Raw genomic sequence first — 25406 nt, forward strand, 5'->3', positions numbered from 1 at the left:
GACCAAGTTACATCATCGGTAATAGAGACGATAGTTGGCAGGTGGCCTGCTCTTCCAGAGAGGAGGTGAGAGCTGAGAACTAAAGGAGGCTTTGAGGGTGTGGAAACAAGGAGTCAGGTAACCGCTCAACCAAGTATATTGATATACTGTCTGTCGAAGTCTGCCTTTTCTATCGTAGAAACAGGTGGTCTTTAAATACAAAAATCTGTTCATATCTAGCATGAACAAAACTAATCAAAAATATCAATCGATACACTTTGGTAAAACTAATTAAGTATCAAAGTGATACTTAAAACAAAACATAAAACAAAACCAAGTATCAAATGATACTTAAAACAAACCAAGTATCAAAGCGATACTTAAAACAAAATATAAAACAAAACCAATAACCGAGTACTCGTACCGGTTACAGGAAACCTACGTTGAGTACAACGCCACCGAGTTTCTCCATCAGAGGTTGTATACTCTGAACCATTTTCAGGAAAATAGACCCAACTCTTTCTTATCTTCCGTCTTCTCTCATAAATTCTCTGTTCAGATTGGATGCCATACCCGACTTCACTGGCCGTACTACCAATTGTGGGTGTTAAAAGCCCACTTAGAGCACTACTTAGAGCACTTCCAGGACTAGTACCATGGCTACCGGTATTTCCACCAGGACTATCATCAGCTGAAATGGCATTCAGGAACTCGGCATTGGCAAGACCAGTAACTGGGTCCATTTCCAAATCCCATATGGTTTCTTGTGATGTTAACTCAAATTGCGCATTCGACATATTCGTCTTGGTATTTGTTCAAAGAGATAGTATGGGGAAGAATTATAGAAACACAAGAATTGTGAGTAGGAGATTTCGGTATCTGGTATGGGTTTGATATTCTTTCCTGCCCCAGGGAATCGGGCAAATTCTATACCCATTTATCTCTACTGAATAGCTTGCTCTATCTCTGAATATAATTCGATAAATTTCTGTATCGAATTCAGGAGGGCATAAGGAAATCCCTTCGATAGGATTCCCAGATAATTCCCGATAGTCCCCCACCGTCATCTGCAGTCACCTGCCGTCACCCACAGTCACTCGCAATTACCTGCCGTCCTCCACAGGTCCCGGCAGTCCCCCACAGTCCACGCTAGTCCCCGGCGGTCCCCTGTAATCCCTCACGCTAATTGGTCTCACAATGCAGGGCCCGCCGTCCCCCGCATGACCGCCGTCCCGAGGTTTCTAGGACGGGCGTGGACTGCAAGTTGCCGTCCCGGACCGTTGGGAATACTGACCCAGACCATCCCTTGCGTTAATATCCCATTCCCTCATCACTAGTAAATCAGGAAGTATCTCCCAAATCCCAAAGTATGCCGCTCCATGGAGCCCCGTAAAGCCCTTGGGGCCATCCTTTGTATCAAAAATCTGGTCGCTCCAATGTTGTTCCTTATTATAACGTAGCAGGAGCAGCTGAGAGGATATATGCTGTTCGAAGCTAGCCAGAAGCCCCAGTGCAAGCCGGTTCACACTCTCCATTTTCTCCCGCACTAAGTGCTTTCCCCAGTACCAAGAAGCATATTCGAGAAGGGAGAATGTCAATGGGGCCGAGCTAAAAGTTGGCGCAAGTTCCCGAACACACCCAAAATTAAAGTACGACAAACAAACCACCGCTATCGTCGAGTGTGGGGCTTGGAACAGGGTTGGATTACTAGACAAGTACTCTTGCAGGGTCAAATGGACAAGACGGACGGCGTTGGAGGATGCATCAACAGTGATAAGCCCTAAAGAACATGCTAGGAGTGTTCGAATTATAGGAACGTTTTCGGCGTCTAGATCTGCAGATCCTATCTCAACTCCTAAGGCATGGCATAGCTCGGTAGTACTTGATGGTCGCTCCGAATTCGATACCCACATGAGGGCACCCATTCCAAGTTTGGGTCTGCTTCCCTTCTGTGCCTTTATGCGTTCTAGGGTTGTCGCATACCCATCCCCTAACCGATTGCCCTTGGTCATCTCCATCAACTTTCGTCTTCTCTCAGAGATGGTAGTTGCTTCTAGGATAGCATCTATATTCAGAGAAACAAGGAGGAATCTAAAGACCATTGTTAGTCAATATAAGATCACACATGGAGCAGGGACTCTGGACCCCCCGACTCACATCTCAGAGATTGTTTCTGGGATGATTCTGAAAATATCCTCCCGTAAACTATCAGACATCTCGTCGGGATCAGTGTCCGTCTCCAATCTCCTCTCCAAATATCTTTTTATGTCATCGGGCTTGGTACCAATAGGTATTATAATCGCAGTGGTGAAAACCCTTTTAATTCCGGCTTCAACCTGAGGACTCCCGGTGATAAATACCCGGATCCTCGGTGATACCAGAAGGCTATCCTTCAGTGATTCAAGAAGATCCAATAGATTCTTTGGCAAACACTCATCCAGGACATCTATACAGATGAAAATCCGTGGTAGTTTGACAATAACTTGCTTCAGCAACCGCACCATATCCATAAGTACCAAACTTCGACCGCCCACCTGGATTTTCGCCTTTTGAAACGCTGCTTGGACGTGTCCTAGCACTTCCCCTCTAACCACAAACTGCTTTAGAATGGCTCCCACGATATTGGTAGCTGTCTGCTGTTGTTGGTCGCGGAATTCGCAATAGAACATCGCGATCGCAGTTCCTGTATCTTCTTCGCTAGGTTCATCACACAGGTTATCGATTACCAATGAACTAATATAGCCAGCGGTAAGCGATAACTCTTTCTTCTCCGGAAGAAACTAGTCACTCACCTTAGATATGTCTTTCCCACTCCTGGATTCCCGTAGCAAAATAAGACGGCCTCATTTGCCCCACCCTCTCCACTTCTCCACCTCCGAAACTCGCTTGTTTCCAAAAGCCAACTCCCCACACCACCCAGTCTGTTGGTGCGCACATCCTGATGTCTTCCTCTGGCGTCCATTGGCGAGAGCCACTGCATAATCTCTGGGTTCTCATCGGCAATGCTAACATTGACGATGCTGTTGATAGTGCCGAAATTGTTATGACTATTCGTTGTGTTACCGCATTCGACATTATCGCTACCAATCGAGGATTTATATGCCATGCTGACCGTGATACTCTATCCAAAGTGTTGGTCAAAGGTAGATCTACTATCGTGGTAATTATCAATAGTAGTGATATAGTGGGACTCTTGGGGTTGGCGAGCTTGAAAAAGCGAGGGGCTCATTGTGATGAGGACGATGCGATGCCAACACATCAGCGCTGAGCCAAGACAATGAGTGACCGTTCATGACTACCATATACCCGCAGATTGCATCTTATCCAACCATTTCCTAGCAACTGCGCCCACCCCCAAGCACGGCAAATATGATATCATACTCCATCTGATAGGTATCCATATTGCCTCGTTCCCTCACTCGATACCTCCAATTTAGGACAGGAGAGGGCGAGTTGAATCCCTCTCGCTTCACCTGCTTCAATTTAATCTACCATCCTGCGACCCCCGAATCGACGTACTGTACCTGCCCCAAAACTTAGCACATCTAGTAAGTCATCATCGTTATTACTCAACATCGTAAAGGCCTCTCCAAATCGCTATTTTGTGACCACAATATTCAAAAACCACGACGCGGGTCTAGCAAGCTCCCCACAATTAAGCAGTGATTTTACTAACTGCCATGGAGCCGGTTTTGGAGCACGGGGCACATACAAATCGCATGCGCTTTTTGCTGCCTTCCACTATACTTTACGGTTGAATTAAAAATTGACTGCTCGGTTGAAAAAAAAAAGGACTTTATGGCTTGATAGAGTATGTGTGCTACCAGGGGCTCCAATCCCGAAGGTTCGGGCCGGGGTGTTGGTATGGGTCCGGTACCGTACTCGTACTGCCAAGGCACCAGCACTATCATTGACATGGATGGGGTGGCCGGCAGTGGAATACGAACAACTTCGTAATCTTGTCGTGTTTCTTCGTTTTGAAATACGTTAGCGTTTTGTGGGGGATCAATTGCATCTATAGAGGCTCTGATACTTATCACCCGATCAAGGGAGAGGGGGGCAAGAATTGTCAGAAGAGTAGTGGCCCTCATGCGTTTCTTGCCCCTAATTAATTTTGTTATTTCTCGTGAATGAATCTTCGTCCAAATTCTTCGTCCCAATTCCCACAAAAGATGGCCGAGACAAAAAAAAAGAGTCTTATAGTACTCTCGAGTAATTACCTAAAAGGAAATTCCGCTAATTGTCCTTAGTTGAAGTGTGACGAGAATCGGGACGAGAGATCACCCACCCTACTTCTAACTTAAGAGGTTAAAAAGTTGACGAACTATGCCAATTTATTTTAACGCCCCTCTTAGGCGCTGCAGCATGTATGTAGGCTAAACCAGACAAGGAAGTTTGCCTGATGGCCTCTGAGTATTTTTTGACGGCACTGGGGCGAATTTGTGTTACACGGCCCCAAATACGGGTCGGGTACTGTGAGATCTAGTGTCTACCAAAGCGTTCTTCGTCGGTATTGGCAGGGACGGGGATCGGTAATCCTAGCGGTAACCTGACACTATACTCCGGTGCGCTAGAGATCGTTGTCGTTAGAATCCATTTGGACAGGTAGTTCTCACCAATGCTGTGCTCGCTTATTACGAGGGAAAAGGGTCAAGGAGGATTTCGAAACCGGGAGAGTCGTTGACTGGGGAAAGGAAGTGATCGCAGTGATAGAGATGGAATTTCCGATGCCAAAGATCTCTCGCACAAAGACTGCGATTCTCTCACAGCTCCGAGACCATTCTTCTCTGATGCCCGGAGGTGTCTTCTGCTTCTTGTCCCTCTCACCCACGATACCCCTGAAATAACTACATCAAAAGGGGCATTCCCTTACCCATAGTCTCCAACATGGTGATGACGAACTCCCTCGCACCGTATGAGAAAACGCGTAACCATACCCCCATATCCATAATTCCCCTGAACAGTATTGTAGTACCGCTGCGCCCGAGAACCATTGAGCATGTATTAGCGGCGACACCCAGACCCGTGCAAGCGAGAGTGGTCCTTCTCACCCAAGCCCAGAGTTACTTACCCAAGCCTATGCAGTACTAGATTGCCATGTCCTGCGTAAATCATTAACTGATGTGCGACCTGATGGTGTACTGTACTCTAACTGGGGCAGATATCAATCAACCGCTGTTGATCGTGCATACTGGCCCTGCAGGATATTTCCGATCCCGCACTGGTGGATCAGTGGGTGGATATTTCTCAAGGCACGGTACGCTATCGCTCTCCCGCCGTTTCAACAGATTTAATTTACCCCGGTAGCAACCGCTCACGTTCAACTCAGGTGAATTTCCTGGCAAAAAAACATGAGGAAGGTTAACTAAAGGTTTAACCTACTCTGCTCCACAAAGGCGACTATTTCCACTTATCTGACGTTTCCTCTATAAGTTCACTCACTCAGGACGTGTTCTAGCACCCAGGGGCAGGGGGGGGTCCATAGAAGGGGTTTTAAAACAATTTGAGTGAACATGGTCATTTTCAAAGCACATGTTTAAGGTACCAGGGGTAGAGGCCTGCGGGAGTGCGTGCGTTATCAGAGTGTGTTTGTCTTCGCGCATTGCGGGTGTAGGCGACGAATAGGCCCCTCTACTTTGCCTATGGAATTTATGGGTGAGCGATGGATGGGATAATTTAATTTCTTATCAGGGCGTTCCGGAAATAAAATTACCCAAAAGGCCGCCATCTCTGACATGAGATATTCCTATGGTACGGGATTCTGAAGGATGGGCTAAGAAAGGAACCGAAAGATATGAGCGGCCAAATAAGGGGATAGTCGTGGCTGTACAGGAGAGAGACTAAAAAATTGGAGGCAAACTAAAAAAAAAAAAATAGATTATGTGCCATTTCACACCCTGGGGCTCTAAGAATTAAGTCCTATTTATGCTATTGCATGAACTCACGTTTACATATCTGACCTGTGTTCGCGAAATCACCGTCCACACCAACTCAGCATGTATATTATGCTAATCTTTAGGGAAAGGATAATGGCAAACTCGTCGGTAGGAAGGGGTAGATGACCCCAACTTCTTTTTTTAAGCGTCACACTTGCTTCCCCTACTGGGCGACGTGAGTTAGGAGGGAACGGGCTATTAAATGCCACCATATCGCTACCATACCGGTAGTTAGAGCTACAGCATATCTGCCTTTGACCAACATTTTGGACGGACCATCATGAACAACATAGCATATAAATCGTCGATCGGTAGCGTAATGTTGACCGCGGCAACGTAATGGATAGTAATAACACCAACAATATCAAAAATATCGGCGGTATCGTCAATGTGGGCAGGGTCATAGCCGATGAGAGCCCAGAAATTATGCAATGGATCTCACCACTTGACGCCAGGGGAAGACATCAGGACGTGCGCACCAAGAGACTGGGTGATGTGGGGAGTTGGCTCTTGGAAACAAACCAGTTTCGGGAGTGGAGGAGCGGTGAAGGTGAAGCAAATGGGGCTCTCCTATTTTGCCGCGGGAATCCGGGCATATCTGAGGTAAGTGGGTGGTTCCTTTGTGAGAAGTAGGAACTTTCACTGACGGCCGGCTATCCTAGTTCATTGGTGATCGATAACCTGTGTGATAAACCTCGCGAGGAAGATGTTGGAACGAGAGGATACCGAACCCAACATTGCCAACACCGGATATGACCGAACACCGCTCTGTTCTGCTGCGGCATGCGGGCATGAGGGGGTAGTAAAGTTGCTATTGGAATGAGATGATGTCAATTCCAACTCCGCAGACACCGAATATGGTCGAACATTGCTCTCGTTAGCTGCAGAGGGCGGGCACGGTGAAGTAGTAAAGTTGCTATTGGAAGGAAAAGACACAGATCCCAACACTCCAGACACTGAATACGGTGGAACGCCACTCTGGTACGCCGCACAGGGCGGGCATGAGAGGGTAGTGAAGTTGCTATCGGAACGAGACGATATCAATCCCAACACTGCCGACACCAAATATAGCCGAACACCACTATGGTGGGCTGCGAGGGGCGGGCATGAGTCGGTAGTGCGTTACTGCTGGAACGAGGCGATGTCAACCCCAACACTGCCGACACCAAATATGGTCGAACGCCACTCTGGTGGGCTGTGAGGGGAGGGCACAAGGGAGTAGTGAAATTGCTACTAGGACGGGAGGATACCTGTCCTAACACTGCCGACGCCAAACATGGCAGAACGCCGCTCTGGCATGCTGCGGCCATCGGGCATGAGGGAGTAGTAAAGTTGCTATTTGAACGAGAAGATATCAATCCCAACACTGCAGACACCAAATATGGTCGAACACCGCTCTGGTGGGCTGTGAGGGGCGGGAATGAAGGGACAGTCCAGCTGCTATTGGGACGAGACGATGTCAATCCCAGCGCTGCCGACTCTAAATATGGCAGAACACCACTCTGGTTTGCTGCGGCGGGCGCGGATGAGGGAGTAGTACAGTTGCTATCCGAACGGGCCGATATCGATCCCAATACTACAGACGCCGGATATGGGCAAACGCCACTCTGGTGGGCTGCGAGGGGTGGGCATGAATGGGTAGTGAAGTTGCTATTGGAACGAGACGATATCAATCCCAACACTGCTGACACCAAATATGGCAGACCACCACTCTAGTATGCTGCGGCGGGCGGACATGAGGGGGTAGTAAAGTTGCTGTTGGAACGCGGCGATATCAATCCCAACACTGCCGACGCCCAATACGGCCAAACACCACTCTTGGTGGCTGCAGGGTTCGGGCGTCGTAGAGTAGTGCAGTTGCTATTGGAAAGAGGGGATATCAATCCCAACTTTGCCGACTTTAGCGGCAAAACACCCCTTGAATTGGCTATGTCTGGTCGACGTACAGGAGTTGTGGAGTTGCTCTCCCAGCGTAAACCTTCTCTCCCTGTCCTCGCAGATTCCCATGAAGTCTGGGAGCACCCCTCACCTGAGCCATCTGACCCTATCCCACCTACCCCCCTTTCAATGTCTGAGCCCTACCTACCCGGCACTCAACCTCTCCTCACAATACCAATTCGCCCTTTCCTGATCATTTCCTCCTTCATTCTGCTTTTCTCTCTTCTCATTATCACATTTGCTTTCCCCGACAACAGGCAACGCCGACTATCATATTATGGGGTGTGCACTCGGCGAGCTGAAACTAAGCAGGGCTGGAGCTAATAGTGCTAAATATACACGTGGAACGTGTGAGACCTCAGCTAGGAGACACCCACAGCGTGGCACAGCATACAGTAACCCAGCTTGCTATAATACTGCATTTAAGCTTTTGCTACCAAGTCTCGCCGCGCCTTGTTGAGGGCTCAGAGTACGGGTACCTAACGCAAGTCCAAGGCGCCTGGCGCCATGGCCGAGCCAAGACCGCGTGGGAGGTTCATGCTTGCATAATAGAGTAAGCGAGAAAGATTGTCGGGCCCAATGGGTACCCCGACTCCTACAATTAAAGAAGGCTTGAAGCTGCAGCATTTCTACGTAGACTAAACCAGACCAGGAGGTCCAAGTGATAACCAGTGAATACTGTATTTTCTGGTGACTGTAGAAAGTCGGCGCAAGTTACGGGGGAGGTGCCGATTACGCGGGCACAACGCAGGGCGAGGACTTGTGTTACAGGGCCCCAAATACCCTTGAAGTACTCCCGAGTACGGTACGGTAGTACAGCCTGCAGCAAACAGATCGGAAAATGGCGAAAAGGTTCATGGGAGTTCGATTGGACAGGTCAGTGTGCTCGAGCCAACCGAGCAACCGTGTTTCTAAGTTTTTTTTTACCGCAAGGTGTATACCCAGACCCATTCCGGTGAGAGTAGTCCTTCTCAAGCAAGCCCCGCGTTACCCACCTCCACACTACCGGTAATTATCTCAGTCTATCCAGTATGATACTACGAGTACTTGTAGATCCTGCATATATAATTAAGCGATGTGCGGCCTGGCGATGAAATCGGCGCACATACGAATCGACAGCGGTTGATAGTGCACGGCCCTGCAGGATCATTCCGATTCCGAAGGGGGTGAGATAGCTTACTCTTGATTTGTGCAAGAACGAATTGGAAATAGCATGGTGTGTATCCGGCAAAACAGCGCAACCTACAGAGAGCTTTTCACTAGAAAGGCGTCCCACCATGCCCGGTCCATACAGTACAGTATCGGTACAATATCGGCAAGGGGAGGGTCGACGCCTTCGTGACGGCGACTATTTCTAGCCATCTGCCATTTCGGCTGCAAATTCACTCGAAGGATTTTGTAGCCCCCGGGGGGTCCGGGAGAACTACTTGAAAGCAATTCGAGTGAGGTAGTCATTTCTAGCACGCATGCTGGAGTTATGGGGGGGTAGAGACCTTCGGGAGCGCATATGCTCTATCAAAGTGCCTGGTCGCGTACCGCGGGTATAGGCGACCACAAATAGGCACCAAAATTGTTACTTTATTTAGATGAGATGGCTGAACTTCAATCAAGGCATTCGACAAACCACATTATCAAAAAGTCGTCATCTTTGATATGGTACATTCTGATGCTATAGGATTCTAAAAGAGAACAGAAAAAGCGGAAACAAATAATATGAGTCACCGAAGGGGGAGGTGGGCGATGTCGTGCGGGTCGGAAGCAAATAGATTGAGAACAGAAACAGAAAAAAAAAAGTATAAATTATGCCCGATAGGACAGCCTAGGACTCCCAGCATCGAGCTAGGTTCAAGCTCGCGCATGAACCTACGTTTATGCATCTAACGTAGGTCCATGAAAGTTGTGTCCGCGCCAACTCGGCATGCATAATGTAGCAATCATCTATGAAATAATAGAGATAAACGCGTTGGCAGCAAGGGGCTAAAGAGAATGTGAAGACAAAAAAGAAAAACCAAAGAGAAAATAATCATGAAGGAGAGAATCTGCATTCCAAGTTGGGGTCGAGTATGGAGAGGAAGGGGCTCCGACACTGAAAGGCAAGTAGGTGGGATAGGCTGAGTGGGGTTTTGAGGTAAGCCAGCAGGCTTGGAGGATGGGTGCTGAAGAACTTTGTTGGAATCTGTGGGTACAAGAAGGGAGGGTTTAGACTTAGAAAGTAATTCAACAACTCTAGTGTGTTGACGGAACACAGCAAATTCAAGGGGCCTTTTCCCGTTAAGGTCAGGGATGTCGGGATTGATATCATCTCGTTCTGGAAGCAACTCCACTATTCGCTCATTCCCTCTCTCCGCAGCCCACGAGAGTGGCGTTCGGAAAAAGTTGGCGTCTGAGGTGTTGGGATTGATATCGTCTCGTTCCAATAACAACTTTGCTACTCGCTCGTGCCCGCACCTCGCAGCCCACCAGAGGGGCGTTTGACCATAGTTATTGTCGGTATTGGGGTTGATATCGTCTCGTTTCAGTAGCAACTTTACTATCCCCTTATTCCCGCGCTCCGCTGCCCGCCAGAGTGGTGTTTGACCATATTCGGTGTCGGCGGTGTTGGGATTGATATCGTCTCGTTCCAATAGCAGTTTTACTACGCACTGATACCCGGCCGCAGCAGCCAGCGAGAGTGGGGTTCGACCGTATTTAGTGTCGGGAGTGTTGGGATTGATATCATCACGTTCCAATAGCAGTTTTACTAACCCCTCGTGTCCACCCGCAGCAGCCAACCAGAGTGATGTTAGACCATATTTGGTGTCGGCGGTGTCGGGATTAATATCGCCCCGTCCCAATAGCAACTTTACTACCCCCTCATGCCCCCATATCGCAGCCCACCAGAGTGGTGTTTTACCATCTACGCTGTTTGTGCCGTTAGGGCCGACATCCCTCCTTTGCAATAGTATCTTCATAATATCTTCATGACCCCCCACTGCTGCCCATGCGAGCGCCGTTCTGCCCAGACCATCCGTTGAGTTGATATCCCATTCTTTCATCGCCAGTAAACCAGCAAATATCTCCCCGATCCCAAGAAATGCTGCTCCGTGGAGCCCCGTAAAGCCCTTAGGGCCATCTCCGATATCAAAATACCCGTCCCGCCAACCTCCTTCCATGTTATAATGCTACAAGAGCAGCCGAGAAGATATATGCTATTCGAATCTTATCAGAAGCCGCAGTGCAAGCCGTCTCACACTCTCCGTCATCTCCCGTCTTACATGATTTCCCCAGCACCAAGAAGCATATTCGACAAGGGGGGCTGTAGCAGTAGCCGAAGTAAGAGTTGGGGAAATTTCCCGAACACACCCAAAATTGAGGTACGTCAAGCAAACCTCCGCTATCATCGAATGTGGGCATTGGAACAGGTTTGGATTACTAGACAAATATTCTTGCAAAGTCAAATGGACAAGACGAACAGTGTCGGAGGATGCATCAACAGTGATGAGCCCCAAAGAACATGTTAGGAGGGTTCGAATTGTAGGAATATTTTCAGTATCCAGATTTGTGGATCCTATCTTTACTCCTAAGGCATAGCATAACTCGCTAGTGCGTAGTGGTCGCTCCGAATTCAATATCCACATAAGGGCATCCATTCCGAGTTTGGGTCTGGTTCCCTTCTGTGCCTTTATGCGTTCTAGGGTTGTCGAGTACCCATCCCCCAAACGATTTCCCTGGTCATCTCCATCAACTTCTGTCTTCTCTCAGAGATGGTAGCTGCTTCCAGGATAGCATCGATGTTCAGAGAAACAAGGAGGAATCTATAGACCATCAGTGGTCTATATATAATCACAGACGGAGCGGGACTATACACCCCCCTACTCACATTCCGGAGATTCTTTCTGGGATAATTCTGAGGATATCCTCCCGTAAACTATCTGACATCTCGTCAGGATCAGGGCCCATATCCAACTTCCTCTCCAAATATCTTTTTATATCATGCGTCTTAGGACTGATGGGTACTATAACCCCGGTGGTGAAAAATCTTTTAATTCCGGCTTCCACTTGCGGCCTCCCGATGACAAATATCCGGGTCATCGGTGACACCTCAAGGATATCCTTAAGTGACTCAAGAAGCTCCAGTAGATTCTTAGGGAGGCACTCATCCAGGGCGTCGATGCAAATAAAAACCCTGGGCAGCTCTGCAATAACCCTCTTCAGCAATCGCACCATATCTGGAAGTACAAGACCTCGACCGCCAACCTCTTTTCTCGCCTTTTGAAACACTGTCCGAACGTGTCCCAGCACTACCCCCCTCGCCACCAACTGCTTTATAATAGCTCCGACAATATTTGCAGCCGTCTGCTGCTGGTGGTCGCGGAAGTCGCAGTAGAACATGGCGATCGAAATTCCAGTATCTTCCTCGCCAGCTTCATCGCACAGGTTATCGATTACCAACGAACTAATATAGCTGGTCGTCAACGATAATTCTTGCTTCTCCCGAAGGGCTGGTCATTCGCCTTAGATATGTCTTTCCCACTCCCGGATCCCCATAGCAAAATAAGAGAACCTCGTCAGTCCCTCCTTCTCCACTTTTCCATCTCCAAAACTCGCTTGTTTCCACAAGCCAACTCCCAACACCACCGACTCTGTTGGTGCGCACGTCGTGATGTCTTCCTCTAGGGTCCAGTGGCGAGAGCCACTGCATAATCTCTAAATTCTCATCGTCTATGACATTGTTCACACTAATGGTGTTGTTGATAGTGCCGATCTTGTTGTTGCTGTTCGTTACCTTACCGCATTCGACATTACCGTTTCCAATCGAAGATTTGTATCGTACGCTGTCCATGATGGTCTTTCCAAAGTGTTTGCCGAATGTAGATATGCTGTAGCGATAACTGCTGGTATGGTAGTGATATGGTGGGAGTCAGGGAATTTTCACCAGGTGAGCTGAGGGGGGTGTGGCATAGTGCTAAAGATAGGGCAAGGCCAACGCACCAACGCAGAGCCAAGACAATGAGTGACTGTTCATGATCCCGACATCCCTGCATCCAGATCCTTGCCTACCCCATAGTTTTTCACTCTTGTGTCCACTTTCAAGCACGACGGCAAACCCTATATACATTCTACAAACCTGCCTACTCCCACAAATTTGAGAAATAAGAGCGGGGAAAAAGACTAAAGTTGGGCTAATATGTGCGTGGGGAAATTCTCTGAATTGCTTTTGATACTTCTACATACTAAACATAGGAAATGAGCAGGTATTTATACAAGAATATGATCCTTCTCAACGAGCAGCAAAAGTAGTAATGAAAGATATCCCGCACTTTCCCGATCTCCCCTTTCTCGTTTCTATCCTCGGTCTATGGCGACAGGTAGTGAATGTTCTTCGGAGGTTATGTTCGGCTTCACAGGTTATCGTGTTCGGTTGTCAGATGCCGAAGGTTCAGGTCTGCCGAGGTGCAGTGAGGAACGCCGCACACTAGCAACAAAATTATCCCCGCCAATAAGTATCCATAATTAGTTCCCTCAAGCAATACTTCAGAATTCAGCCAGCAGATACCGAGTCTAGCACTATACCCCTTGCATTGTCTACCCCCAAAGCCTTACTCATCCATTAACGCACTATGTCTCCTCGCTCAACAGCTTAAAAAACGCCCCTCCAATCAGTATTTCATGACTATAGTACCCTATCAAAGAACTACCACACGACTCCAGCAAGCCTGTACCATCAGCCGCCGGTTGTATTGTCTGCGAAGCGCTGACTTTGGAGCGCGATGAAGATACAAAGCGCGTGCGCATATGGTTTTCCTTCCACCGTACGTGCCACCTACTGGAAAATTGAGTGCACAGTTAAAAAAGTAGGACCATATCGCTTAATATAGTATGTTCGCGGCTAGGGACTTCGAACCTCCCAGCCATGGGACCGTATTACACGCATTATCGCAACGGTTCAGTACCAATTAGCGCCTGTATTGTTGAAGTACCCTAGAGTAATTTATTAAAAGCAGACTACAGCTAATGTCCGTCAATCACTAACGGTGACATGTTCCATAAAGTCTATATTTGCGGCACTCAAAACCATGCAAGTGGGAGTGGTCCTTCCTCTGCAAGCCCGCCTCACCTACCAAAACGTTAATTACCAAAGACTACGCAATACCATAATGGCTCACATTGTTGTGTGGTACGAGGTCAGTCCACGTAATTGGTGAGGATATGAACTGACAGCTATTTGTTATACATGCAGTACCGTGCAGGATCAGTGGGTGAATATCTCCCAAAACATGGTTCCGCGGCCGGTTGGGGAATGCATGCGGTCTTGTCACTATTCTCCAGATGGCTTGGTATTTGATGTCCCCCCACCTCTTTCGGTTACGGGAAGAGTTACTTCTGATTATACAGCTCGTTTGTTAACTACCGTATACAAGGCAATTACCTGATGTGCTGTATCATATGATAAGACTTGTCTGCAGGAGGGCTAACCACTTTAACGGACACCAACACGCTCGGCCAGAGAGAAGTCAAATTCAGCTGAAAACTTCCCGACCCGCTCATTGGAGGTAGTTGGGGGGATTCACCCATGTCCCGCGACGAGGAAACGCAAAGTCCGACCTGGGGATCAGCAGGTAGCGAGTATTAGACAGCCTGATTTCCCAAGGGCCATTTACCAAAAATAGCGCTCCCACAGCGGTTGTTTGCTACTCTAGCGAATTCTACGGCAAGGTGGAGTGAGAAAATGTTGTTAGGGGTGGAACTGATCTGATTTCCGGTCATATCTGTACTACTTCTCGCGAATATTCTTTCTCTTTTTCCAGGACTGCCATGCTAATTTGGAAAACGGATAGCGATGCACAGCACCCGCCAATCATGTAACTGCTATTTGCTGGTATGTCTCGTATCCGTGACGAATTCTACAGATGAACCTACTGGACCTATCTGATCTTCGCCGCCAAAGCAAAAACTTTGCATGGTGTGCAGGGTAGCATCAAACATTCCAGGAGTGGAAACTTATATCTAATCACCAATAACGCCGGGCACGACTTCGGTGCATATACAGGGTATCCTGCATTCGATATAGGCACAAGAGCGTAGAGAAGTGACTCGGATATCTATGCCTTTGCTAAGGGGTTTGGGTATATGGTAGCTATTGCGGCGGGGACGGTATGTGCTCTTGCGCTTTTGAGTGAGGATGTCAGGGCCATATACTGATAGTTGAAGCGGACAGGATGTTGTGGGGGGTATATCCGTTGAGGTGGTCGCTCACCGCCATGAATTATCCTGCAGATAGTCTTGGACCCCTCCCCCTCACTCGACGTAGCCATGGCGAGCAGCCACTTGACCACCGCTATCTGGCGAAGACAACCGTCCGGATCCATGTTGGACCCTCTCCGGAGGCAGCGGAAGTTTATGCTCCATACCCACCCCCTTGGAAGAAACAAAGACTGACAGTAAAATCCCACAAACGAGGTGTGTAACAAGCCCCCCCCCTTTTTTTTTGGCACCATAACCTCTATAACTGTAAAATCCCACAACGGCCTTCCAACCATAATCTCCTAATTTGCCTTAACCGCCTACACCAGTGAAAATGCAACCGGTGGCAGCCGGAGACCTACAACGTACCGGCTTCTATGGTACATGCCGGCCCCTACTTCCTGCTCCTCCCAAAAAACGTGGGTAAGGGAATACATAGAAGTAGTTTCTCCCATCGAGGACAGCTAGAATTGTTCCCAGAAAGGTAATAGGTAGAAACTAGTGCTTCAACTAGGATCTCATTTGCCCTTGTTATCTGAACTACTCTCCCGCTTCATATCCTATCACTCGCTTTCTCACGTTTTAGCCACTCTTGAAAGCAGTCAAGGTAGTCCTGATAAAAATAGAGGTAATGGTAAGATTGGAGGTTTTCACTGTGAAGCGGAGATGTCTAAGGAGGAGAAGCGATTATATTGTGAGTAAATATGTTTACCCGATTGGTTCGATGAAAACCTAAGAACGGAAAGGAAGAGAAAGGGAAAAAAAGGAAGAAGAGTTATATGGAGAAAAGGTTCCGATGCCAGCGCATTGCACTAGCGAGTACTTGTGCGTCCCAGTGCGGATATCTCCAACGCTCTCCATTAAGTTGGGTGCGTTTGAAGGTAAGTTACTTTACAGTTAGGATATACCGCTCACAATCAGATACCCCACGGACGAAGCAGGCTATTTGAGGGCTCCGATGGAACATATCTAATATGTTTGGGTGCAGCAGATGAGCGGGAGACTACTACCGTGTAGGCTAATGGGCTGGTTAAGAAACCTACAGATTCGTAGTGTAAAGAATCATTTCAGGTTAAATATTCTGGCAGTGGATAGGATAATACGACACTTACTCACCCAATACTTTCCCTGGTGATTGAATATTGACAGTCAGTCACAGCACGCAAAAGATCAGTTGACCAACTAGCACACAAGCCAATATGATATTCCGGTGCAACACCAAGCTAGACAGTAGTGAATGGCGTTAAATCTCGCCTCAAAAATGAATCCAATACTTGAACAAACGTCCTTTTTTGTTTTGCTAGTACACAGTCTTGTCAGAATCTCACAGCCCCAGTAGCTTCGGCACAGTCCACAGCTGACCAAAGTCATGAGCCAGACATAGACGCGCTTAAGGATTCTGGTCAAATGATAGGCCCGGTAAGGTTATTCTTTCCCGGATAAAACGCCTCTTCAACTCCAGAAAGATGAATGTCTACGGGAATTATTTTAACAATATATACTACAGTGACTTCTTCCCACCTTAGTCGGGAGAGAGAGCGGAAACCCCCAGAAAAGCCCCGGCACAAAGGAGCCCTAACATGAGAGCAAGTCCCACCTCCCGGGACTGCGGTTCCACACCTGCATCTTATAACATCGTAATATGTATTCGTCGCCCCTCACCCAATATGTGCATTTAGTGGGCCATGCGGGCGTTTAAATTCTTTCCGCTATGATAGCCAAGTTTTCCTGGAAATGGATGACTATCAGCTAATGAGTGACAGCACATATTAAGGGTCTCCTATCACACTGTAGCGGCAAATGAGCGACAAGAGCTATGGGGCTATGCGCACACACACTCGCCGCCATATAGAGCCCGCCCTTACAATAAATACTTCCGTAGGTTGTTTAGTGAAGGAAAGTTATAGTTTAAGTGCGATGCCACAAAAAATGCGTCGAACGTAAGTGGAATAGCAAGCCGGGAAACGCCTACAATGGCTTCGGTGGTTTAGGATAAGGTCTGATCGTAGGGTATAACCTATAGCACAGTGCAGCACACACCGGTAGAGCTGTTCAAGTTACTCCTGGGCTCTTTCGGGACTCCACGGGTTACTGGAATGTGGGGTGTATGGAAAGAAAAGGGGAGGAGTGGCTTAGTCTCCATTCGTGCAAGATGGAATTCTGAATGAGAAGCAGAACAACGTGGGAAGATAATGGAGTATATCTAGCAGCTCATAAGCAACTATGAGCTTCGTGCTGGGGGAACATCAGGCCACGCCAAGTCCGCATAGTATATTATCTGTGCATTATCGACAAACAAGCAGAGGGGGGGTTAACAACCACTTTACCCTCCACCGTGACAACGAATACTCCCATTAATCTACCATTCTGCTAGGAGGATTTTTTGTAATCCATAGGGGGCCGAGGGGTGTTCTCTAAGGACTATTGGAGCGGACCTGGTCGTTTCCGGGACGCACGCTGGGACTACGGCCAACTTACGGGAGGGGTGTTAGAGACATGTAGAAGTGTATGAGCGGTATCAGAGTGAGCGTATCGCCGTACACCACGGGTAACTGATAGGGGACTACAAATAAGCACAAACATCGCTATATTTTCCATCAAAGTTGTGAGTGAGAGATGAGCGCGATGGGTGAATTTCCATCAAGCCGTTCAATAAATCATGTTATCAGAAAGCAGAAATCTCTAATATGATACATTTACACGATGCAGGATTCTAAAAGATAATTAACCCGGAAAAAAAACCAGAATAAACCACTGAGCAAAGGGATACATGGTGCTGTAGAGGCGCAAGACAAAAGGATGAGGGGGGAAACTGGAAGGGTAAAGTATAAAATATGAGCCATGGAACACCCTAGGACTCCCAGCCTTAAGTTTAATTCAAGTCCATCCACAAACCTATGTGGAAATATCTAAAACAATTCTGCGAAAGAACCGCCCACATATACCCCATAGGTATAATATAGCAATCATGGAGTGGAGTTCCACCGTATTTGGTGTCGGCGGTGTTGGGACTGATATCGTCTCGTTCCAATAGCAGTTTTACTACGCACTGATGCCCGGCCACAGCAGCCAGCAAGAGTGGGGTTCGACCGTATTTAGTGTCGATGGTGTTGAGATTGATATCATCACGTTCCAATAGCAGTTTTACTAACCCCTCATGTCCACCCGCAGCAGCCAACCAGAGTGATGTTAGACCATATTTGGTGTCGGCGGTGTCGGGATTGATATCGCCTCGTCCCAATAGCAACTTTACTACCCCCTCATGCTGGCCTGCAGCAGCCAACCAGAGTGGTGTTCGACCATATTTTGTGTTGGCGGTGTTGGGATTGATATTGTCTCGTTCCAATAGCAACTTTACTACCCTCTCATGCCTGCTCTCCGCAGCCAACCAGAGTGGTGTTCGGCCATCTTCGGTGTTGGCGGTGTTGGGATTGATATCGTCTCGTTCCAATAGCAGCTTTTCTATACCCTGATGCCCGCCCCCCGCAGCATAACAGAGTGGTGTTCCGCCATATTTGATGTCCGCCGTGTTGGAATTGATATCGTCTCGTTCAAGTAGCAACTTTACCACCCCCTCATTCCCGCTCACAGCTGCCAACCAGAGTAGTGTTTGGCCATATTCGGTGTCGGCGGTGTTGGGATTAGTGTCGTCTCGTTCCAGTTGCAGCTTTACTATACCCTCATGCCCGTGCTCTGCGGCTAAACGGAGTGGCGCTCCACCATATGCCGCGTTTGTGGCGTTAGGGTCGACATCCCTCCTTTGCAATAGTATCTTTACCACATCCTCATTACCCCTCAAAACTGCCCATGCGAGTGCCGTAATGACCAGACCATCTGTTGCGTTAATGTCCCATTCATTCATCGCTAATAAGTCGGCAATTATCTCCCCGATCCCAAGAAATGCCGCCCCATGGAGCCCTGTATAGCCCTTAGGGCCATTTGTGGCATCAAAACCCGGGTCCCACCAATCTTTTTCCTTATTATAACGTAGCATGAGCATCTGAGAAGATATGTGCTGTTCAAATCTGATCAGAAGCCACAGTGCAAGCTGGCTCACACTCTCCGTCATCTCCCGCCTTATATGATTTCTCCAGTACCAAGAAGCATATTCGACAAGGGGGACTGTAGCAGGAGCCGAATTAAGAGTTGGAGGGATTTCCAGAACACACCGAAAATTGAGGTATGTCAAACAAACCTCCGCTATCTTTGAGTGTGGGCTTTGGAACAGGCCCGGATTACTTCTTAAATACTCTTGCAAAGTCAAATGGACAAGACGAGCAGTGTCGGAGGATGCATCAACAGTGATAAGTCCCAAAGAACATACCAGGAGTGTTTGAATAGTAGGAATATTTTCACCATTCAGATCCGTGGATCCTATCTTTACTCCTATGGCATGGCATAACTCGCTAGTGCGTAGTGGTCGCTCCGAATTCAATACCCACATCAGGGCATCCATTCCGAGTTTGGGTCTGGTTCCCTTTTGTGCCTTTATGCGTTCCAGGGTTGCCAAGTACCCATCCCCCAAACGATCTCCCATGGTCATCTCCATCAATTTTTGTCTTCTCTCAGAGATGGTGGCCGCTTCTAGAATAGCATCGATGTTAAGAGAAACAAGGAGAAATCTATAGACCATAGTTAGTAAATATAAGATTACAGACGGCGTGGGGACTGTAGACCCCCCTACTCACATTGCCGAGATTTTTTCTGGGATAATTCTGAGGATATCCTCCCGTAAACTATCTGACATCTCGTCAGGATCAGGGTCCATCTCCAACTTCCTCTCCAAATATCTTTTTATATCATGCGTCTTAGGACCGATGGGTACTACAACCCCGGGTGTGAAAAATCTTTTAATTCCGGCTTCAACCTGAGGCCTTCAGTGACAAATATTCGGGTCATCGGTGACACCTCAAGGATATCCTTAAGTGACTCAAGAAGCTCCAGTAGATTCTTAGGGAGGTACTCATCCAGGGCATCTATGCAAATAAACACCCGGGGCAGTTGGGAAATAACCCGCTTTAGCAATCGCACCATATCCGGAAGTACAAGTCCCCGACCGCCAACCTCTTTTTTCGCCTTTGAAACGCTTTCTGAATGTGCCCCAGAACTTCCCTCCTAACCACTAACTGCTTTAGAATGGCTCCCATGATATTAGTAGCTGTCTGCTGCTGTTGGTCGCGGAAGTCGCAGTAGAACATGGTGATCGCAATACCGCTATCTTCCTCGCCAGCTTCATCGCACAGGTTATCGATTACTAATGAACTAATATAGCTGGTCGTCAACGATAACTCCTGCTTCTCCCGAAGGAACTAGTCACTTCCTTAGATATGTCTTTCCTGCTCCTGGATCTCCATAGCAAAATAAGAGAGCCTGATCTGCCCCTCCGTCCCCGCTCCTCCACTTCCGAAATTCGCTTGTTTCCAAAAGCCAACTCCCTATACCACCAACTCTGTTGGTACGCACATCGTGATGCCCGCCCCCGGGGTCCAGCGGCGAGAGCCACTGCATAATTTCCGGACTCTCATCGGCTCCGACGCTGTTGACATTGACGATGCTGTTGACAGCGCTGATATTGTTGTTGCTGTTCGTTAGGTTACCGCATTCGACATTACCGTTTCCAATAGAAGATCAGTATGCTACGCTGTCCATGATGGTCCATTCCAAGTGTTGGTTAAGCGTAGATACACTGTAAATATGACTGCCGGTACGGTGATGATATTGTGGGAGTTATGTAATCTGCATCAGGCGAGCTGAGGAGAGGGGGTGGCCTATAGTGCTTAAGATAGATACCAACGCACCATTGCAGAGCCAAGATAATGAGTGACTATTCCTGATCACAACATCCCTGCTAACATCTTATCAAACCATAGTACAGTACTTGTAATAATATTATTATTCACTCTTGAGTCCGCTCCAAAGCACGGGGACAAATACCATATAAATTCCACACCTTCTCTGAAACCCGCCTACTCCCATAAAATATTCCCTCCAATAGGTATCCATAATTCGTTCCCTCAAGCAATACTTCCGAATTGGGCCAGCAGAGGCAGAGTCTCGTACTACACTCTCACATTGCCTATCCCAAAACCTTACTCATCCATTAACGTTCCATGTACCTGCACCCAACAGCTCAAAAAACGAGCCTCCAAGCGGTACTTTATAACCACTATATCAAACAACCACCACACGATTCCAGCAAGCTCGTACCATCGGCCACCGGTTATATTACCTTTCATGGGCTAGCTTTGAAGCACGGAGAACATACAAAACCCGTGCGCATTTGGTTCTTCTTCCATCATACTATACCGCCGAATAAAAAATCGAGTGCATGGTCGAAAAAATAGGACCATATCGCCGGTGTAGTATGTGCTCGACTGGCGACTTTGAAGCTCCCAACCGTGGTACCATATTGCGCGCATTGTCGCGCGGGTTCCATACCAACTAGTGCCCGTAGGCCGGGGTACCCCCGAGTAATTATTTGGAAATTGACTACCATTAATACCCTTCAATAATTGACCACCACATGTGCCGTACCGTAGAATATAAGTTTCCGACAACGCTCAAAACCATATAAGTGGGAGTGGTCTATCTCGCGCAAGCCCCGCAAGCCCCGCAAGCCCCCCGCAGCGCTAATTACTCAAGACCGTGCAATACCATAACCAGCACACATTCTTAAGTGGTACGCGGCCACGCGATGTGATCGGTGCAGGTATGAACTGACAGTGGCTCGTCATTCATACAGCACCCTGTAGAATCGTCCTGGTTCCCCAGGGGTTGATCAGTTGGCGAATATTTCTTAATACATGGTACGACAGTCCGACAGTCGACCGCGTTCGGGAATATATGGGGTCTTGTCATTAATCTCCCGATGGCTTGCTATTTAATGTTTTCCCACCTCCTTCGGTCATGGGGAGAGTTGGTTCTGATTCTCCAACTCTTTTTGTTGTTGTTGTTGTTTACTACCCTATATAAGGCACTGATCACGTACCGGATGTGCTGTATTATAAGACTTGTCCCTGGGAGGTGCTATTTAAAACTGCCGGGAGGGTGAGAAGTTTAGGGCTATATGCCAGTCAATATTTAAACTGCTACCTTCCCCCCTCTAGAGCTCCCTTCCAAAGCCACCTGGCCGCGCGTTTATAACCATGCTGCCTGTAGATTCTGCCATGGGCCGACTGGCATACATGCTAACACCATATTTCATTAGCACACCAAGCTAGCCGGTAGTGCATAGCATCAAAATCAGCCCGAAAAAACGACACCAATACTTGCAAAACAGCCCTTTTCTCCCCCTTGCTAGTACATAGTCTCACCAGTCCTGCGATACCCTGGTAGCTTTGGAACAGCGGACAACTAGGCTCAGGCTGGGAGGGGCTTTGAGCAAGGTCAGATGGCTCGGGTGAGGGGTGCCCTGGGACTGCACAGTTATCTGAAGGGATAAGAAGGGGGAGCTTGGATTTGGAGAGTAACTCCACAACTCTTTTACATCTGCCGGACGCAGCTAATTCAAGTGGTGTTTTGCCGCTGTCTGGGATATTAGGACTGACATCGTCTCGTTCTAGTAGCAGCTCCACCAGCCGCTCATGCCCACCTACCGTAGCCCAGGTCAGTGGTGTGCGACCATATTTGGTGTCTCCAGTGTTGGGATCGATATCATCTCGTTTTAAGATCAAATTTACTACCCCCTCATGCCCACGCTGCACAGCATAACAGAGTGGTGTTCAACCATCTTCGGTGTCGGCAGCGTTGGGGTTATATTGTCCCGTTCCAATAGAAACTTTTCTGCCCTCTCATGCCTGCTCTCCGCAGCATAACAGAGTGGTGTTCGACCATCTTGGGTGTCGGCGGTATTGGGATTGATATCGTCTCGTTCCAGTAGCAACTTTACTATCCCTTCATTCCCGCGCTCCGCTGCCCGCCAGAGTGGTGTTTGACCGTGTTTGGTGTCGGTGGTGTTGGGATTGGTACCGTCTCGTTCCAGTAGCAACTTTACTGCCCCCTCATGCCCCCACACCACAGCCTTCCAGAGTGGTGTTTGACCATATTCGGTGTCAGCGGTGTTGGGATTGATATCGTCTTGTTCTGGTAGCAACTTTACTATACCCTTATTCCCGCGCCTCGCAGCCCACTGGAGCGGTCTTTGACCATCTACGGTGTTTGTGTCGTTAGGGTCGACATCCCTCCTTTGCAATAGTATCTTTACCACATCCTCATGGCCCCTCAAAATTGCCCATCCGAGCGCTGTTGTACCTAGGCCATCCGTTGCGTTAATATCCCATTCTTTTATCGCAAATAAACCAGCAAGTATCTCCCCGATCCCAAGAAATGCCGCCCCATGGAGCCCTGTAAATCGCTTAGGGCCATCTCTGGGATAAAAATACCGGCCGTCCCAAATTCTTTCCCTATTATAACGCAGCATGAGCAGCTGAGAAGATATATGCTGTTCGAATCTTATCAGAAGCCCCAGTGCAAGCCGGCTCACACTCTCCGTCATCTCCCGTCTTATACGATTTGCCCAGTACCAAGAAGCATATTCGACAAGGGGGAATGTCAATTCTGCCGAGTTAAGAGTTGGAGAAAGTTGACGAATACTCTTAAAATTAAGGTACGTCAAGCAAACCTCCGCCATCATAGAGTGTGGGTTTTGGAACAGGCACGGGTTACTGCTTAAATACTCTTGCAAAGTCAAATGGACAAAACGGACAGTTTCGGAGGATGCATCAACTACGGCGGTCTGTAAGGAACCAAACCGCCACTGGACTAAGACATCAGTTTTGGTATTTCGGATAAGCGAAACTCACCACAAAAAAAAAAAGGCATAATTGAAAAAGTTAATCCCTCTTTCTCAGATAACCATAAGGCTCTTTAATCATCATAGGTATTATAGGAGAGACAAAATAGCCTTTAGAAATCAATTGTCTAGCAGGAGCCAGGAAGATGCCAAAGGACAACGAAACGAAACGGAGATGACTAAATGCACTGTGAAACTCTGTACAATTAAAAGTCGGGAGGTTCACTAAGGTCGCTCTGCAGCTCGCTCTATTCAATGACTCTTTATCTCTCGCTCCACCACTCCACCACTCTAAACTAAAACTGTTTAAAAGAGAAATCGAATACAGGGAGCCAGCTCCTCACCCATTAAAACTATTCCTATCCAGGAGTTACATGCATCGCATTGAGTTCTATGGCCTCGTAGCGGCCATGAACAAGCAGTCAAGTGAATTCGGTCAGTATCACGGAAATTAAATGAAATATTTGATTCTTGAATTTTTTTTTTCAGTCCTTTTCACTTGATTCTTTATTTACTTGATTATTAAATTTTGAGGGTTTTTTTTTTTTTTTTTCCATTGTCAGTACTACTCCTACTTTTCTTTAATGTGTTACTTCAGCCTTTCACCAATAAACTATCGGAGCTATCTATATGAGATCTTTGTAATGTATTTTTTTTTTTACTACACCTGCTTTATTTTATTCTGCTTTCCTCTGCAATGAATAATGGAATATATGGCACTTTCCCAAGATGGAATGATATAATTACAATTTATTTCGTTGGCATTTCCGATATCCGAAAATTGAAACTCAATGTCTGAGCGTAGTGGCGGTTTGGGCCCTTACAGGCCGCCGCAGCCATACATGGTGTATATCCGGCAACACAGCGCAACCTACAGTGAGCTTTTCGCTGGAAAGGCGGCCCGCCATGCCCGGTCCATAAAGTACAGTATCGGTACAATATCCACAAAGAGGAAGGTCAACAAATACCCACTCTCCTCCATGACGGCGACTATTTCTAGCCATCTGCCATTTCGGCAGCAAATTCGCGCGAAGGATTTTGTAGCGCACGGGGGGTCCGCGAGAGTTGCTTGAAAGCAGTTCGAGCGAGGTAGTCGTTTCCAGCACGCATTCTGGAGTTATGGGAGGAGCAGAGACCTGCGGGAGCGTATATGCTCTATCAAAGTGTCTCGTTGCGCATCGCGGGTATAGGCGACCGCAAATAAGCACCAAAATCGCTACTTTGTTTAGATGAGATGTCTGAATTTAAATCAAGGCGTTCAACAAACCACATTATCAAAAGTCGTCATCTTTGATAAGTACATTCCGATGTTATAGGATTCTAAAAGAGATCAGAAAAAGTGGAAACAAAGAATACGAGTCGCCGAAGGAGGGGGGTGGGTGGTGTCGTGCGGGTCGGAAACAAATAGATTGAGAACAGAAACAAAAAGAAAAACAGATACATTATACACGATAGGACAGCCTAGGACTGGCAGCATCAAGCTAGGTTCGAGCACGCGCATGAACCTACGTTTATGCATCTAACGTGGGTCCGTGAAA

The 25406-nt window shown here is 47.7% G+C and overlaps 1 protein-coding gene; it reads left to right on the forward strand.

Annotated features, from left to right (window-relative positions):
- Window positions 1-15094: 15094 nt before the first annotated feature.
- On the forward strand, window positions 15095-15874 carry GSTUM_00007601001 (uncharacterized protein; the record flags this gene model as incomplete). XM_002839532.2 has 1 exon in its annotated part: window positions 15095-15874. One exon carries the CDS (start codon window positions 15095-15097, stop codon window positions 15299-15301), a length of 207 nt encoding a protein of 68 aa, XP_002839578.1. The 3' UTR covers window positions 15302-15874.
- Window positions 15875-25406: the final 9532 nt, after the last annotated feature.

The sequence above is a fragment of the Tuber melanosporum genome (genome assembly GCF_000151645.1).
Source record: "Tuber melanosporum whole genome shotgun sequence assembly, scaffold_38, strain Mel28".
Classification (NCBI taxonomy): Eukaryota; Fungi; Ascomycota; class Pezizomycetes; order Pezizales; family Tuberaceae; genus Tuber; species Tuber melanosporum.